The sequence below is a fragment of the Mastigoproctus giganteus genome, chromosome 7, assembly GCF_048544385.1.
Source record: "Mastigoproctus giganteus isolate SK-2022 chromosome 7, ASM4854438v1, whole genome shotgun sequence".
NCBI classification, from domain to species: Eukaryota; Metazoa; Arthropoda; class Arachnida; order Uropygi; family Thelyphonidae; genus Mastigoproctus; species Mastigoproctus giganteus.
Window position 1 is genome coordinate 142,436,508 of NC_143581.1, and position 16,979 is coordinate 142,453,486.

Sequence of the window (16,979 nt, forward strand, 5' to 3'; positions counted from 1 at the left end):
CCAGTCTACATTACATCCATTTGTCATTTATTACAAGGATGTTGAACTTCAGAATATAAGTTTCTGCATAATCAGTGACTGCCTTCGACATGAAGCAATTGCAGTGCATATTTTTCTAACCAACTTAATTGAATATTTGAAGAGTTTCATGACAGGAATCGGGCACATTTTCTATTTCAGTGATGGTTCAAGATGGTACAAGAATTTCAAAAATTTTATTAACGTTGTGTCGTCATCAGAAGGATTTTGATATCAGTGCTGAATGGAATTTCTTTGGCACTAGCCATGGCAAGTCACCATGTGATGGAATTGGTGGAACAATAAAACAATTGGCAGCACGTGCAAGTCTTCAACGCCCAATTCAAAACTAAATCCTGACACCAAGAAACATGTTTGAATTTTGTGACAAGCATATGACAGCAATAAAATTCTGTTTTGTTTCTAAAGAGGAAATTGACCAAGTAAGGCCGTTTCAAGAGAAAAGGTTCATAGATGGTCATACTATTGCTGGAACAAGAGAAAATCATCACTTTCATTCCTATTGATGCAAGACAGATTCATGTTTCCAGAGTATCAAATAACACACGATCATCATTTGTAGCTCGTGTAGATCAGACTAGTGAAACCAATATTCAATATGTGCCAATTGTTAATTTATGTGGCCAATACATTGCATGTATTTATGACAATAATTGGTGGATTGGAAATATCTATGAAATTTCGTTTGAAGAACATGATGTATTGGTAAATTTCATGCATCCTCATGGAGCAGCTCGCCCATTTCACTGGCCTGCTAGACAAGATGTCTGCTTGATTTCCTGAACAACAAATTATTGCCAATCTTCCATCTCCAAAAACAACATGAATGGGACAACAATATAGCTTGCGTGAAGTAGTAATATCAACCATCAATGAAAAATTCCAGTCTATTACAAAGCAGTGATTGTATTGTGTTTTAAATAAATTTTGTTGTAGTTATAACTTCTTTCAAGCTTAGAAACCAATAAAACATCACCTTCATGCTTGGAATCCTGAATAAAGATCTCTTTTCAGGCTTGGGAGCTTGCACTAAAGAAACCCATGCAATTTCTTTTCTTGCCATTTGCACCCCCCCCCCATTGTAAAAAATACAGATCTTTTTGTGCATTGGCAGTATATCCTTTCTCCTTAAACCAAAGGGCAGAGTAATTGCAGAAAATTTCACTCTTGTAAATGCAATAGTTCTGTCCTTACTGAAATGTGAAACTTCACCATCAAATAAGTATGCAAATATTATGTGGAAAATATAAAATTTTGTAAGGCCATTTTTTAGGCCTTAAGTAGCACAAAACTGAAAATCCATGATTCTTGTTGCTTAAAACCTTTTCTTTCCAATGGTGGAAAAATGAGAGAATTGTAGGTGTCCCACATTAAGATATTTGCCCTATAGACTCAAAATTTGACCTATCTTTGAAGGAAAATATCTCACCCAGCAAACAAGTATAAGAGCTCATATTTAATTAGGCTGAATTCATGCAGATGTTAAATGGAATGCCCAAAGAAGAAAGTACCAAAGGGTTTTTTTTTTTTCAAAGTTATGACTTTCAAAGTCATGACATTTTTTCATGACTTTGTCACGACAAACATTTGGTGCCCGTTTTAGACTGCATTGTAAAAAATGTCAAGGTTTTTGAACCTGGACACCAAACGTTTTGCATTCTCTACCAAAAGTTAACTAGGTATACCAAGTTTCAGAGCACTACCTCTCAATGTTGTGCAACAGTAACACTTAAAACTTTGAAAATTCGTGATTTGCTCCGCATAACGGTGCCTCCGTAGCCAGGTGGGAAGGAGCAGCAGTGCATAGCACACGCTTCTTGATTAGACCGGGGTTCGAGCCTGTCACCACCAAATATGGAGGATGCGGAAAGGTCAAGGGAATGACCACCGCATATTCCCGGAGCAATATGGCCTTAGTTGCTAATGCTCCTAAAAACCAAATAACAAACAAACAAGCTCCGCATAACACAAGTGACCTCCACAAAAAAGGTGCTGGTGCCTCAAGCATACTATATTTTGAACTGAATTTTTGCACAGCTTCTTTGGAAATCTGTTTAAACATCTACACCAAGTTTCAACAAAATTAAAGATGGTCAAGCAGGGACCATCTGCAAAATTATACTACTTGACATGGAATCACCCTGTACAGACAAATAGAGCTTGCCAGTAAATCAGAATGCTTTGTAATGGGGGGCTCTAAATTTCCAGATATTGGCCGAATCATGTGAGTTGGTCACTCATGCAGAACTTTGGGTATCATAGATTGCATTGGATTTCGTATTAAAAGAAGTCAGATGCATTGACGACCTTAAGATAGAGAATAAAAAAATTTATCATTTAGATATAGAAATCATCAGGTGTTATAGAAACCTACAGTAGATATAAACTAGTCTGCATTCAAATCACAATAGGACATTAGGCAAGCCAAGGCAGATTATGAGAAGTCTCTGGCAAAGATAAAAAACAAGGGCTTCTTCATTTATGTAAACACTAGAAGGGATGAATCACATTGTTCCGCAGAATTCTAATGATTTAACTATTGATGATCCTACTCAGGTTGCTGATAAACTAATTAGGTATTTCTATCTACATTCACATGAGGAATTTTTTTTAGGGGTGAGGATGCCAGAAGTGTAATATATTCTAAAAGGGAAGTGCATAATTTTGTGATAATTGGGAAGAAATTGGAAGAGAAATTGTTGAAGCTTAAATGTAAGCAAGATAATTAGAGTGGATGTGATCTATCTAATTATATTAAAGGAGGCAGCAAAAGAGGTAACCAAACCTTTATCCATAATTATGAGAGCAGCTTTGGATTCAGGAAAGTCTCTAACTGGAGATGTGCAAATGTATTCCCATTTCACAAATGTGAATCAGAGGGTTACATGAGTAATTACAGACCTGTTAGCTTGACTTCTGTTCCAGGGAAAATAATGGTGTCACTGGTTAAAGAAGTATTGCAGGACCATCTCTACAGGAATGCATTGATAGTGCAGTTGCAGCATGGATTTGTTAAGGGGAGTTTTGTTCTGAACAATATGATTGGATATTGTTGACACAACAACAAAGGAATTGGTTTAAAATAATTTAGAAATCTTAGATTTCAGAATAGATTTTGATATTGTTCCTCGTAACAGAATTCTATAAAAATGGAAACAGTGTGGCAATGGGGGAAAGATACTGCTAAGGATAAGTTGATGAGTGGCAGAAGGTAATTTTTACAAATGTGCACTGCTTTTCTTGGTTCAGTACAGGGCCCATTGGTTGTTTTTAATCTTGTTGATGTAAGCATAACAGGCTTAAAGTCTAATTTTGCAGTGAAAGAAAGGTTAGCAGGACAGTTAATGTTAGTAATCAGTGTGTGCTACTGAAACAAGATAAAAAAAATTTAGGCAAATGAGGTTGAGTATGGCAGTTGAGGTTTAATATTGGTAAAGGCCTCCATAGCCGAGTTGTCAGGAGCAGTAGTGCAGTAGCACATGCTCCTTGAGTAGACCGGGATCAAGCCCCTGACTGCTAAATACAGTCAATCTGCCAACCTGTACTGGACCAGCGTGGCAGATTATGGCAGCATGAATTGTTGAGGAGGCGTCCATCCTGCAGTAGGTTGATAATGGCTGCAGTTCACCATCCTTTTTTTTTTTTTTTTTTTTTTTTTAATTGGTAAATGCAAGGTGCTGCATATGGTCAGTACCTTGCATTTACCATTGGCAGCAGTAAACCCAGAGGAACATACCAATTGTGTGGTACAGCACTGAGGATAGTAGGGAAAAAAGATGACCCGGGGGGTAATTGAGCAGTCAGATATAGAGTTTTCTTAGCAGTGCAGACATACTGTCAGGACGGCCCGTGGGGTTTTATTCAACAAAAAAAAAAAAAAGGATTTTTCCAACAGGATAAGGAGGTGATTATCCCAATTTATAAGGCAATGGTTAGGACACGTCTTAAGTACTGCATACAAGTCTTGAAACTTAATTTTAGGATATGGATCTGTTGGGGTGGGTGCAGAAAACAACAGCATAAATAGTGAAGGTAACAAAAGGGTACTCTTAACAAAAAAGACTTCAATTCTGCAAATTATTGTTTAGAGTATCTACACCTGCAAGTCAATAGGTGTTTAAGTCTTTGAAGAGATTGAGTAAGCTCAGTGCTGATGGAAGCCTTCCTCTTGCTCAGACTGCACACATGAGCAGGCATAAATTGAAATTGAGGAATTGGGGTTGCAGGAAAGATGTACAGAAATTATCTTCATCTCGTGGATATTTGATTGTCGCGACAGACTTCCATCTGGGTTGTAGATGGGTAATTTGAATAAATTTAAGAAAGAACTAGATAAACTCTTACAGGGGATACATCACCTGTCCTTTTTACTGATGTTGTATAATGGTTGTAAAAACCATTTTACTGATGTTGGAGCAGTGTGGCATTGGAGGCAAATTGCTGCTATGGATAAAGAGGTGGTTGATGGAGGAGAAGACAGAGTGATAATTAATGGACACTGCTCATCGTAGACTAATGTTATTAGTGGAATCCCTCAGAGTTTAGTGTTGGGTCCATTATTGTTTTCTGTATTTATAAATAATATTGATGATGGTATATCAAGCTTAATGTCCAAGTTTGCAGACGATACAAAGGTTGGCAGGGTTGTTAAGGACACTACTGATGCTATGCTGCTGCAACACGATCTGGAAAGGTTGAGCAGATGGGCTGAGAGGTGGCAAATGAAGTTTAACATTGACAAATGTAAAGTACTACATATGGGAAACAGCAACCCCAGAGCAACGTATCAACTCTATGTTACTACACTGACAGTGGTAGAGAATGAAAAGGACCTGGGGGTAATTGTGCAGGCAGATATTAAGTTCTCTGAGCAGTGCAGACGGGCTGCAAGAGTAGCTCATGGTGTCTTGTCAATGATATACAGGGATAAGGAGGTGATTATTCCCTTGAGTACTGTATATAGGTCTGGAGGCCTCATTTCAAGAAGGATGTAGAGCTGCTGGAACGAGTACAGAGAAGGGCAATTAGATTCGTGAATGGAACAAAGGGTTGCTCTTACAAAGAAAGGCTTAAGTTTTGCAAATTACAGTGTCTGGAGACTAGACACCGGCGAGGTGATCTGATAGAGCTGTATAAAGCCTTGAATGGTTTGAGCATGCTCAATGGTGATGGGATTCTGCCTCTTGCTCAGAATAATCACCTGAGAGGGCATAAATTCAAATTGAGGAAAGACAGATGTAGGATAGATGTGTGGAAATTTGCCTTTAGCCAGCGAGTAGTTGGTTGGTTGAACAGACTTCCATCCCTTGTTGTGGAAGTTGATAGCCTAAATAAATTTAAGGCTCAGCTGGGCAAGTATTTCGAACGAATGGAGGGGTGACGTGGACGTTTTTTTTTTTTGGCTGATGCTGCGTAAGCTTGCTTTCTTGCATCATATGCCTCTAGTAATGCTAATTATATTGCAGAATTTGCCACTAGTAATGCTAAAGGATATAGGATGCTTTGCTCTTAGCTTGTAACTATCAGTGGTGGTAAGGGCTTTATTTCTTTCTCACTTGATGACCAGTGTTTTGCATTGAACCAATTCACCAATCTTTTTCCTCCCTAAGTTTCGTATTAGTCATAGGATGTAAAAAAGCTTGAAGCTTTTGTTGCACCAGCTCCTCCCAAAAATCAATAATTAATTAATTTAAAAAATAATATTAATAAAATAAAAATGTACCTCTTTGACCCCCTCCTCATTGGGCACCTCTCCAGCTGATATTCGAACTTCTCCAAGCTGTCCGCCTCAACAAATCATAGAGGCAACTTATTCCTGTAATTAGCAACTTGCTGACTAAAAGTTAACTTCCTGCAATCCAATTTAACCTTCTCCCTGATAATTAGAATTTGGGGCCCACTGTTCTGGAATCATAACAATTAAAATTTCTTCTCAGTAATTTCACTTGCTACTTTCAGAGCCTTGATGCCAATTTAGTTTCCTCTGGGTGCCTATGTACCAAGCCCACATATTTGAACCCTTTCCTTATATGGATGCCCTGTTGCTGATCTCACCAGATGCATTTGGACCCTTGGACCTGTGTATCTTTGGACCATTTCAAGAAGCTAAATGTCTTTATTTAGTTGTATTCTCCACACTTGTTTATATTCTTCTGATGCTAGGTTCTTTTGATATGGAATAAATAATTTTTTTTATGATCCCATTTTTAAAAGACATGTGCAGTCAGATAATTTGTACATAATATTCTTAAATTGAATTTAATTCAATTTAAGAATATTATGTTCAAATTATCTGACTGTACATTAATAATACATGTATTTGTAACTAAATAAATTTACGTAATTTAAAATTTATAATTGTGTCAGTTAGTACATGTATAAACATTTTTAAACATAAAGTAAATTTAATGATTCACTGCCTTAAAGGATAATGGAGACAGTTGGAATTGGGACGCTTATTTCTATTTTTTATATATGCCAAATTTTCGTTTACTATATAAAACAATCTCCAGGATATATAAGAAAGGACCTACCATTACTTTAAGTTGAGACGATCGATAGTTATGATGTATTTGTTATATCTCTGTCATGATACCATGCACCTGATTGTAATTCATATTCTCAGCAGCTCGATTGTGTTTCAGAATTGGTTGTTTGAACATTGCTTTTGGCCTCCGTAGCCGAGTGGTCAGTAGTGGGAGTGCAGTAGCACATGCTCTTTGAGTAGACCGGGGTTCAAGCCCCTTACTGCTGAATACGGTCGATCTGCAAACCTGCGCTGGAGCAGTGTGGCAGAATATGGCCCATTTCTCTCAGCTTGAATTGTTGAATAGGCTTCCATCCTGCAGTGGGTTGATAATGGCTGCACTTTACCTTTTTTTTTGTTTTTTGTTTTTTTGTTTTTTTGCAGCTGAAAATACACCAACAGAAATAGAGGCATTCATCAGGAGTGGGAGGCTGTGCTAAATGAAAATCTCTTTGATATTATTTAACTAAAGGACTTTATGTGCTCATAAACAAATAAAAGGAGATACCGATAACTAGTGAAAAAAACTTGTCTTTGCATAAAGTCATTAACTACAATTCTTTATAAATCTGATGAATTTTTACCAAGTTGTGAATATTTTGTTATGATATTCATCAAGAGCATCTTGTACAGGATGTCTTAAATTAGATCATTTCATAACCTGTGATGGACAGCATTAATTCGTTTGCACAATTGCATTCAATTACAAACAACAGTTTAAAACTCTTATTGAAGAATTTGGTGAAGACAACTTTCCACCAATTTTTCACTTCACTGCATAGTTTGGTAACTCAAGAGGTAAAGGTATTTCTTACTGGAACCACTTAAAACTGTTTATTGAAAAAACCAAATGGAATATTTTGCAAAATATTTGTAACTAGAAGCTATTACTAAAAATAACCTAATTTTTACTGTTATGGAAGAATAGCAGAATACACCCAGAATTGCCAGATCCTGGATAGATTTTAGATTTGGAATTTCTTTCAGGAATTTTGCTGCATATGGTTAAATTAAATGTGGAATTTCAAGGGAAATTGCAGTTTCACTCTCATGAGCACTGACAGCATGGTGCAAGTGCCCCACTTTTGGATTTCTAAGTAGTACACAATTTTTAATATTTTCATTAATTTATTGAAACATAAAAACAATACAAAGTTTTTCTTTCAAAATATAAGTACTTTCTCCCACTAATTAAGAAACATTGGCTTGGCTGTACACGTAAATCAGTCAAACTTGACTTAATTAAAATATTGCATGTATTCAAAAAATTTGCCGAACAAAAAATTTATTCCCACATGCGCACCAACTTGCAAAATATTCTGCCGGCAAAATATTAGCAAGGGCACATGATGCAAGAAAGCAAGCTTATATAACATGAGCCAAAAAAAAAAACTACTCATTTCACCCATCCCCTCACTCCAAATGTTTGTCAAGTTCTGCCTTGAATCTGTTTAAGCTATCAACTTGTACAGCGACAGATGGAAGTTTGTTTCAGAAATCAACCACCCGCTGGCTAAATGCAAACTTCCACACATCCATCCTACAACTGTCCTTCCTCAATTTGAATTTATTTCCTCTCAGGCGATTATTCTAAGCAAGAGGAAGAATCCCATCAGCATTCAGCATGCTCAAACAATTCAAGGCTTTAGACATCTCAACCAGATCACCTAGCAGGTGCCTAGTCACCAGACACTGTAATTTGCAAAACTTAGCATCAGCAAAAAAAAAGAAAAAAAAAAAACTTCTCATTTCACCCTTCCACTCGCTCCAGATGTTTGTCTAGTTCTACCTTGAATCTATTTAAGCTATCAATTTGTACAACGACAGATGGAAGTTTGCTCCAACAATCAACCACCTACTGGTTAAAGGCAAATGTCCGCACATCCATCCTACAACTGTCCTTCCTCAATTTGAATTTATGCCCTCTCAGGCGATTATTCTGAGCAAGAGGAAGAATCCCATCATCATTGAGCATACTCAAACAATTCAAGGCTTTGTACACCTCAATCAGATCACCTCACAGGTGCCTAGTCTCCAGACACTGTAATTTGCAAAAATTAAGCATTTCTTCGTAAGAGCAACCCTTTTCATTAATCTTGTTGCCCTTCTCTGTACTCGTTCCAACAGTTCTACATCCTTCTTAAAATGAGGCCTGCAGAAATGTATACAGTACTCAGGGTGTAGCCTGACCATTGCCTTATACAAGGGGATAATCATCTCCTTATGCCTGCTAAAAAAATTCCTGTTTATCCTTGACAAGACACCATCAGCTACTCTTGCAGATCGTCTGCACTGCTCAGAAAACTGCATATCTGCCTGCACAATTACCCCCAGATACTTTTCACTCTCTACCACTGTCAGTGAAGATATCAAATATATGACATCAAAATTATTCTTTGCATCCAGTTCCTTTTAGACTACATCATAGTATCCAATCAAATTTGTCAGACAAGACTTTCCCCTTAACAAACCCATGCTGTGTCCTAGCTATAACTGAAGTCTTGTCTAGATGATCCTGCAATGCTTCTTTAACCATTGCTGCCATTAATTTCCCTGGAACAGAAGTTAAACTGACAGGTCTGTAATTACCTGTGTTTCCTTTTGATCCTCTTTTGTGAATTTGGGTCGCATTTACACATCTCCAGTCCATGGGTACCTCCCCTGAGTCCAAGGAAGCTCTCATAATTATGGCTAAGGGTTTGCTTACTTCCTTTGCCGCCGCCTTTAATATAACTGGATAGATTCCATCCACCCCAGGTGCCTTTCTTATGTTTATCTTCAACAATACGAAGGTTGGCTTGGTTGTCAAGGACACTACTGACACTATGCTGCTGCAACAGGATCTGGAAAGGTTGAGCAGCTGGGCTGAGAGGTGGCAAATGAAGTTTAACATTGACAAATGTAAAATACTACATATGGGAAACAGCAACCCCAGAGCAACGTATCAACTCTGTGGTACTACACTGACAGGGGTAGAGAATGAAAGGGACCTGAGGGTGGTTGTGCTCGCAGATATGAAGTTCTCTGAGCAGTGCAGATGGGCTGCAAGAGTAGCTCATAGTGTATTGTCAATGATATATAGGAATTTTTCTAGCAGGGATAAGGAGGTGATTATTCCCTTGTATAAAGGCAATGGTCAGGCCACACTACTAGAGTACTGTATACAGGCCTGGAGGCCTCATTTCAAGAAGGATGTAGAGCTGCTGGAACGAGTACAGAGAAGAGCAACAAGATTAGTGAATGGAACAAAGGGGTGCTCTTACGAAGAAAGGCTTAAGTTTTGCGAATTACAATGTCTGGAGACTAGGCACCAGCGAGGTGATCTGATAGAGGTGTACAAAACCTTGAATGGTTTGAGCATGCTCAATGCTGATGGGATTCTTCCTCTTGCTCAGAGTAATCACCTGAGAGGGCATAAGTTCAAATTGAGGAAAGACAGATTTAGGATAGATGTGTGGAAATGTGCCTTTAGCCAGCGGGTGGTTGGTAGGTGGAACAGACTTCCATCCCTTGTCATGGAAGTTGATAGCCTAAATAAGTTTAAGGCTCAGCTGGACAGGTATTTCGAACGAACAGAGGGGTGAAGTGGAAGTGGTTATTTTTTATTTATTTATTTTACTTTATTTTTTTTTTTTTTGGCTGATGCTGCATAAGCTTGCTTTCTTGCATCAAATGCCTCTACTAATGCTAATGCTAATTTCTTCTCCACTTTACTCTCAGTTATTACAAGATTATCTAGCTCACTGCCAGAGTTTAACCTCTAGCATTCCCCTCCCTGAATAACTCCTCATGTGTGAATGTAGATGCAAAATACTCATTTAGTTTGTTAGGTACCTGAGCAGGTTCATCAACAGTTGAACCATCGATATCAAGTGGACCAATCTGATTCATCCCCTTCCTTTTAGAGTTTACATAAGTAAAGAGCTCTTTGCTGTTTTTCTTTGCATCGTTTGCCGAAGATTTCTCGTAATCTGCCTAACCTCCTTTGTGACTTGGTTACAGACCAGCTTATATCTATCATAGGCTTCTCTGTCACCTTTTAATTTATATGTGTCCCATGCATTTTTCTTCTCTTCCACATGTCTAATTGGCGCCTCTGTAGCCAGGTGGGAAGGAGCAGCAGTGTGTAGCACACGCTTCTTGATTAGACCAGGGTTCGAGCCTGTCACCACCAAATACAGAGGATGCGGAAAGGTCAGGGAATGACCACTGCATATTCCCGGAGCAGTACGGCCTTAGTTGCTAATGCTCGTAAAAACCAAACAACAAACATGTCTAATTAGTTTATCTGACATCCAGTTAGGCCTAAATCTTGAGCAATATTTCTTAGTTGGTATTAAAAGCCTAGTAACTTCCAAGATTAATTCTTAGAATTCTTCCCATTTTGAATTTACTGTCGGTAACATCATCAGTTGGTCCCACCGTATAGAATTTAAGTACTCTCTCAGACCACCGTAGTCACCTTTACGAAAGCAAAATCCCTTCCTTTTACAACTGATGGTAGTTACCTCTTTGAGTAAATCCCACTTTAGCACACTGTGATCACTGCCAACCAGTGGTTCCTTTATCTGCAGATTCTTAATGCATTAAGAATCACTACTGATAATCAGATCAAGAGTAATACTTCCTCTACTTGCCTCCCGAACATGCTGCTGTAGAAAACAATCACCAATAAATCCACAAAAGCCTTGCTAGTGTGTGAGTGACCAACTCACAAATTCCAGTCAATCTATGGGAAATTAAAATCCCTCATTATAAGATACCTCTGATTTACTGGCCCACTATTTCTCTGTATAGTTTTTTATTATACTCATCAGAATCATTAGGCCTATAACACATTCCTACTCTCAATTTTGATTTCCCAGTATTTATGTCACACCAAACTGTCTCTATACTGCACTGTCCGCCCACATCAATTGGATGCACTTCCATAGATTTTGTGTGTTTCTTAACTAACAGCATAACACGTCCTCCCTTCCAGTTTTATCTATTCTTCCATGGCACCTCCGTAGCCAGGTGGGAAGGAGCAGCAGTGTGTAGTACACCCTTCATGCCTTGCTTTCCTGGCCACTGCTCATTTCAATAGAAGCAGTGGAAGAATCACTTTCACCTCTGCCAGTGGCTGTTGTTAATCTATTAGCCCATGTACCCTCTTTTCTGTTGCAAGCATAATTCGATTAATAAGCAAACTTCAGTTGTTTCCTTGAAGATGCTTAACCACTTACCTGACACAATGGTGATAAAGCCCGTCACCACCAAATATGGAGGATGCGGAAAGGTCAGGGAATGACCACCGCATATTCCCGGAGCAATATGGCCTTAATTGTTAATGCTCCTAAAAACCAAAATAACAAACTGTCCTTCCTATACACATTATACTACTGCTTATGTCTGTGTGACACCACATCTCTGATATCCCAATAATATCTGCTTTTGATGTCTTGACTAGCAATTCAAGCTCATTAAATTTATTATCTTTACTCCTAGCATTGGTGTACATGCAAATATACATGCACCTGTTTATACTGTTAGGTACCCTAACAGAGCCCATGTATTTACTTTTTCCACTATGCCTCCCAGCAGGCCTGGAAATCCCCATTGCCTTGCTTTCTTGGCCAGTGCTCATTTCAATAGAAGCAGTGGAAGAATCACTTTCACATCCAGTGGCTACTGTTAATCTATTAGCCCATGTACCCTCTTTTCTGTGTAATTCAATTAATAAGCAAACTTCAGTTGTTTCCTAGAAGATGCTTAATCACTTACCAGACACAATGGTGAAAATTTCCACCAAAATTACTTAAATTAAAAATTTGGAATATTTTGTAAAGTGATGTTAATGTGGATTTTAGTTTTCATTCCTGATTGGTTTGACTTTTGACATTAACTGCTTTGTTACTGGAGAACCTTGGGTGTAAAATACAAAATAATGTTGTTTTTTTTTGTTTTTTTTAAGTTTTCATTAAGTCATTCTTGAGTTTTTTACAGAACAAGAATTTAAAATTATCAGCATCTCTCGCATCCAGTCATTGAGCATGCCGGTTTCATATTTGATTGATTGTAGTGTCTCCCAACTGCTGATGCTTACTTATTTTGGTTGTTGTTTACGCATATGGCTAGCAATGAATTGTTGAAGGATATGGGTTTTTCGATTTCTGTTTTTTTTTTTTTTAAATTTCATTCATCACAGTAAAGAAATGCCCAAATGGGGGGGCGGCTTTAAAAAATATACCTAAAGTGCATGGGGATATTTTAAAAAAAATTAATTGGAAACACATATTTTCAGTTCAAAACATGTTTTTCGCAGTTGTGTTCAGAAAACATTGAAAATAAAGATGGCATGAAAAGAGAACAGTTTTGTTTAATTATTTCTTGCCAGGGTTACTTTTTCTGAGTATATGTGGATAAAAAATAAATTTATGTAGCCATTAGAATAATTAACACATGGAAGTAGTATTGTTGTCACATATTCAAACATGTACAAAGAAGATGCAGTAGAATCTTTAAAAGGGTCAACAAATAGATTCTGAGGTATTACTAAATACCTAAAAAAAAAAAAAAAAAAAAAAAGCTTGGGGGGGGGGGGGAAGCTTTCAAGGAAAGCTTCAATTATTTCTTACGAAAAACACTTAAAATAAGAGTTTTGATTAGACTTTTTTAGCACTAAAACATATTATCTTATGCCACCTTTACTAATTTTTTATGCCATAGTTTTAGGTGGTAACACTAGAACGTCAGGAAGATAATATTTTTGAAATTTGGTAATAAAACACCTGTTAGTTTTATTGAGAATTAGTACCAGAGGAGCTGCGGGAATTTTTAAAATCAGAGTGTCAGAAGTTTCATTAGGATTAAGTATTTGTTCTTAACATTCACAGCATGTAAGATCTAAAATTTTATATATTTACTGATTTACTCAAAAGCTGCGTATATGGAAAAATATTTCTTTTCTGATAAGGGTATGCTGTAATTCAGTTTTCCGCTCAGTTGCAATTGACAGTGCTTGCTTTTAGCATGGTGTTCTGTAATTTAAATTGACTTTTAACCAATACTGTAATTAATGAGAAAATGGCTAAATTGTCAACCAAACTTGAAATGCTGCAGCGAGTTTCCACTTCATGCAAGAAAAATTTTTAAAGTTGTCTCTTTATTGCCACAAAAGTTATTTTCCATGGCCATTAGTAACATTTCTCTGTTAATTTTTGTAGCTATTTGTATTGGCACAAGTTTCCTTGCCCATGGCTGTAAAACATTATGGGAACATGCCTTGCATTTTATCAAAATACACACTTCACACACCCTCCTATCCAGTGGTGCTATTGGAAAGGGAGCAACCACTCAGTGATTCTAATTAACTGAATTTATTAAAGTGTTGATTATTAAACTTCTCTTTAGTTACTGTTTTTTCCTGAGAGGGAGTTACTTTTACACTATAAGTTACTAATTACAAGACACAATATGTGCACTGAAATCACTGATAACAAAGACTATAAATTTTAAATCATAACATATTAAATCCTTAGCTAAATTTAAAAATTAATTAACAAATGAAGGTGACTAGGACTATTAAAATGATTTATTAAATGCAGTCATGTATATCAATTAAGGAAAAAATAATAAAAATTTTCCAAAAACTTATCTGTTTTCAGGAGTTCTAAATTTTTATTCTGTTACAGTCCACAACCTCAAACCCAATAGATGTTCCATCTGTTGGGTTTGAGGTTGTGGTCTGTAACAATGTAATGTAATTTGGTATTATGATGTAATCTTTAGTAGCTCCATCTATGATTAAGTCATATTCAATGGTGTATTTATCCCCTCCCTTGACCACATTTGATTAGATGCTACCAAGACTCAGGTCCATTCACGTTTTATACCTAGCTCTTATCACAGAAATCTTTTAATTCATCTTTATTTATAAATTCAAAGTGCTATCACAGAACTAAAAATTTATAATTGCAGAAAAATTTAAACATTGATTGCAGCTAGACCCTTAGCCTCGGCTAAACGAGGAAGCTTACCTTTCCTAGTAAGCAGCTTCCATCCAGCCACAAGAAGGTGGGTTCTAATATTTGTATTATCTTTAATAAAGACTGTCACAAATTCATTAAAATAAAAAAATTATTAAGCAGCAACACTGATAAATTAACATAGTTCAAACCCTCTCAAATATGTGAGGTAAAATAATTGTTGTTATACATCGGGTGCAGAGCTGAATCGGGTTCTCTACAGATATCCAAACCACTAACAGACAGGCCTTGCAAACTAAAATTTAGTGTTAAGTTATACCCAGTTATCAAAAAAGTACTGTTTACATTAAGCTGATGCCATGAATTTTACTTTAAAATTTATTGTCGTCATCAAGTGGGATGAATCTCTGGGTATATTTAGATATCCGTCTTATTTAAGTGTCTTTAATCCTTTCAAAGATTTAGAAATCTTACAACCTAATGCAAAGTTACACATTTGTGTGTGTTCTTTAATATTTAAATATATTCTGTAGAACAGTTATGTCTCTTCACTCTTCATATCTTGTTTCACTTGATGAAATTAACTGAGAGATGTTTCCCAATGTGATGATTTTAACATTTGAAATGGATTTTTTTAACGAAAGCTTAAAAATACTAGAATATTTTAATTCTCTGAATTATTATTAAAATCGTTACTCTATAGGTATTGCTAAACAAGATGAATGGAATGAAGAAGTAATTGAAGAATTAAAGCTTATTATTCCACTAAACAAACCAAGACAGATAACAGTGAGAGAAAAAGATGAAATGGGAGCTTATTTGGTGGACATTCCAGAGTAATTATATTTTCAGTCCTCATAAAATTACTTTATGACATTTCATTGTTTTTAATTAAGGCAATTTGCCAGCATGCTGAAATTTTTAATGAAATTAGATATATAGCTATCCAGCGCCAATTTTCCACCCCTCTTTTTCCAGTTAGTTTTACTTATTTGTATTATACTTTTTTACTTTCTACTTTTAGCATTAGCTTTAATAAAGGCACATGATGCAAGAAAGCAAGCTTATATAGAATCATCCAAAAAAAAAAAAAAAAAAAACCCCTGCTCATTTCACCCATCCACTCACTCTAAATGTTTGTCTAGTTCTGTATTGAATCTATTTAAGCTATCAACTTGTATAACGACAGATGGAAGTTTGTTCCAGCAATCAACCACCCACTGGCTAAAGGCAAACTACCGCACATCTATACTGCAACTTTCTTTCCTCAGTTTGAATTTATTCCCTCTTAGGCAATTATTCCAAGCAAGAGGGAGAATCCCATCAGCATTGAGCATGCCCAAACCATTCAAGGCTTTATACACCTCAATCAGATGGTTGCTCTTATGAAGAAAGGCTTAAGTTTTGCAAATTACAGTATCTGGAGACTTACCACCTTGCAGGTGGTTAGTCTCCAGACACTGTAATTTGCAAAATTTAAGCCTTTCTTCATAAGAGCAACCCTTTGTTCCATTCGCTAATCTTGTTGCCCTTCTCTGTACACGTTCCAGCAGCTCTTAATCCTTCTTAAAATGAGGCCTCCCGACCTGTATACAGTACTCACGGTGTGGCCTGACCATTGCCTTATACAAGGGGATAATCACCTCCTTATCCCTGCTAGAAAAATTCATGTATATTATTGACAAGACACCATGAGCTACTCTTGCAGACTGTTTTCACTGCTCAGAAAACTTCATATCTACCTGCATAATTACCCCCAGGTCCTTTTCACTCTCTACCACTATCAGTGTAGTACCACACAGTTGATATGTTACTCTGGGGTTGCTGCTTCCCATATGCAGTACTTTACATTTGTCAATGTTAAACTTCAGTTGCCACCTCTCAGCCCATCTGCTCAACTTTTCCAGATCCTGTTCCAGCAGTGTGCTGTTATTAGTGTCATTAACAAACCTGCCGACCTTCATATCGTCTGCAAATTTGAACATTAAGCCTGATATACCATCATCAATATCATTAATAAATACAGAAACCAACAATGGACCCAACAGTGAACTCTGGGGGACTCCATTAATAACATTGGTTCACGAAGAGCACTGTCCATTGATTACCACTCTCTGTCTTCTTCCACTCAACCATCCCTTTATCCATAGCGGCAATTTGCCTCCAATGCCTTCATGCTCCAATTTGTGCAGTAGTCTTCCATCTGCAACAGGTGGTAGATGACTTTCATCCAGGGCTGTGCGGTAAATTTTCTCAGTATGATGCAAGTCTTCAAAATACTGCCCCTTAATGGTTCAAATTGTATTTTGATTTTGCTGCTTATGCCGCTCCCTTACGGTGCCGCCTGATGCGGCCACCTCTCTGTATCATAGCACGGCACGGCCCTGCTTTCATCAACTGGTGAAATACCACCACTTTGCTCATTGGAGGCTTGAAGTGGTGAAACC

The 16,979-nt window shown here is 37.1% G+C and overlaps 1 protein-coding gene across 1 annotated transcript in view; it reads left to right on the forward strand.

Moving 5' to 3' along the window:
* The window catches only part of LOC150083237 (tudor domain-containing protein 1-like), a 657,806-nt gene that overhangs the window by 551,753 nt on the left and 89,074 nt on the right, over positions 1-16,979 (forward strand). The window contains exon 22 of the mRNA XM_090378447.1: positions 15,236-15,368. Within this exon, the coding sequence (XP_090234573.1) occupies positions 15,236-15,368 (133 nt within the window). The remainder of the gene's footprint in view (positions 1-15,235; positions 15,369-16,979) is intronic.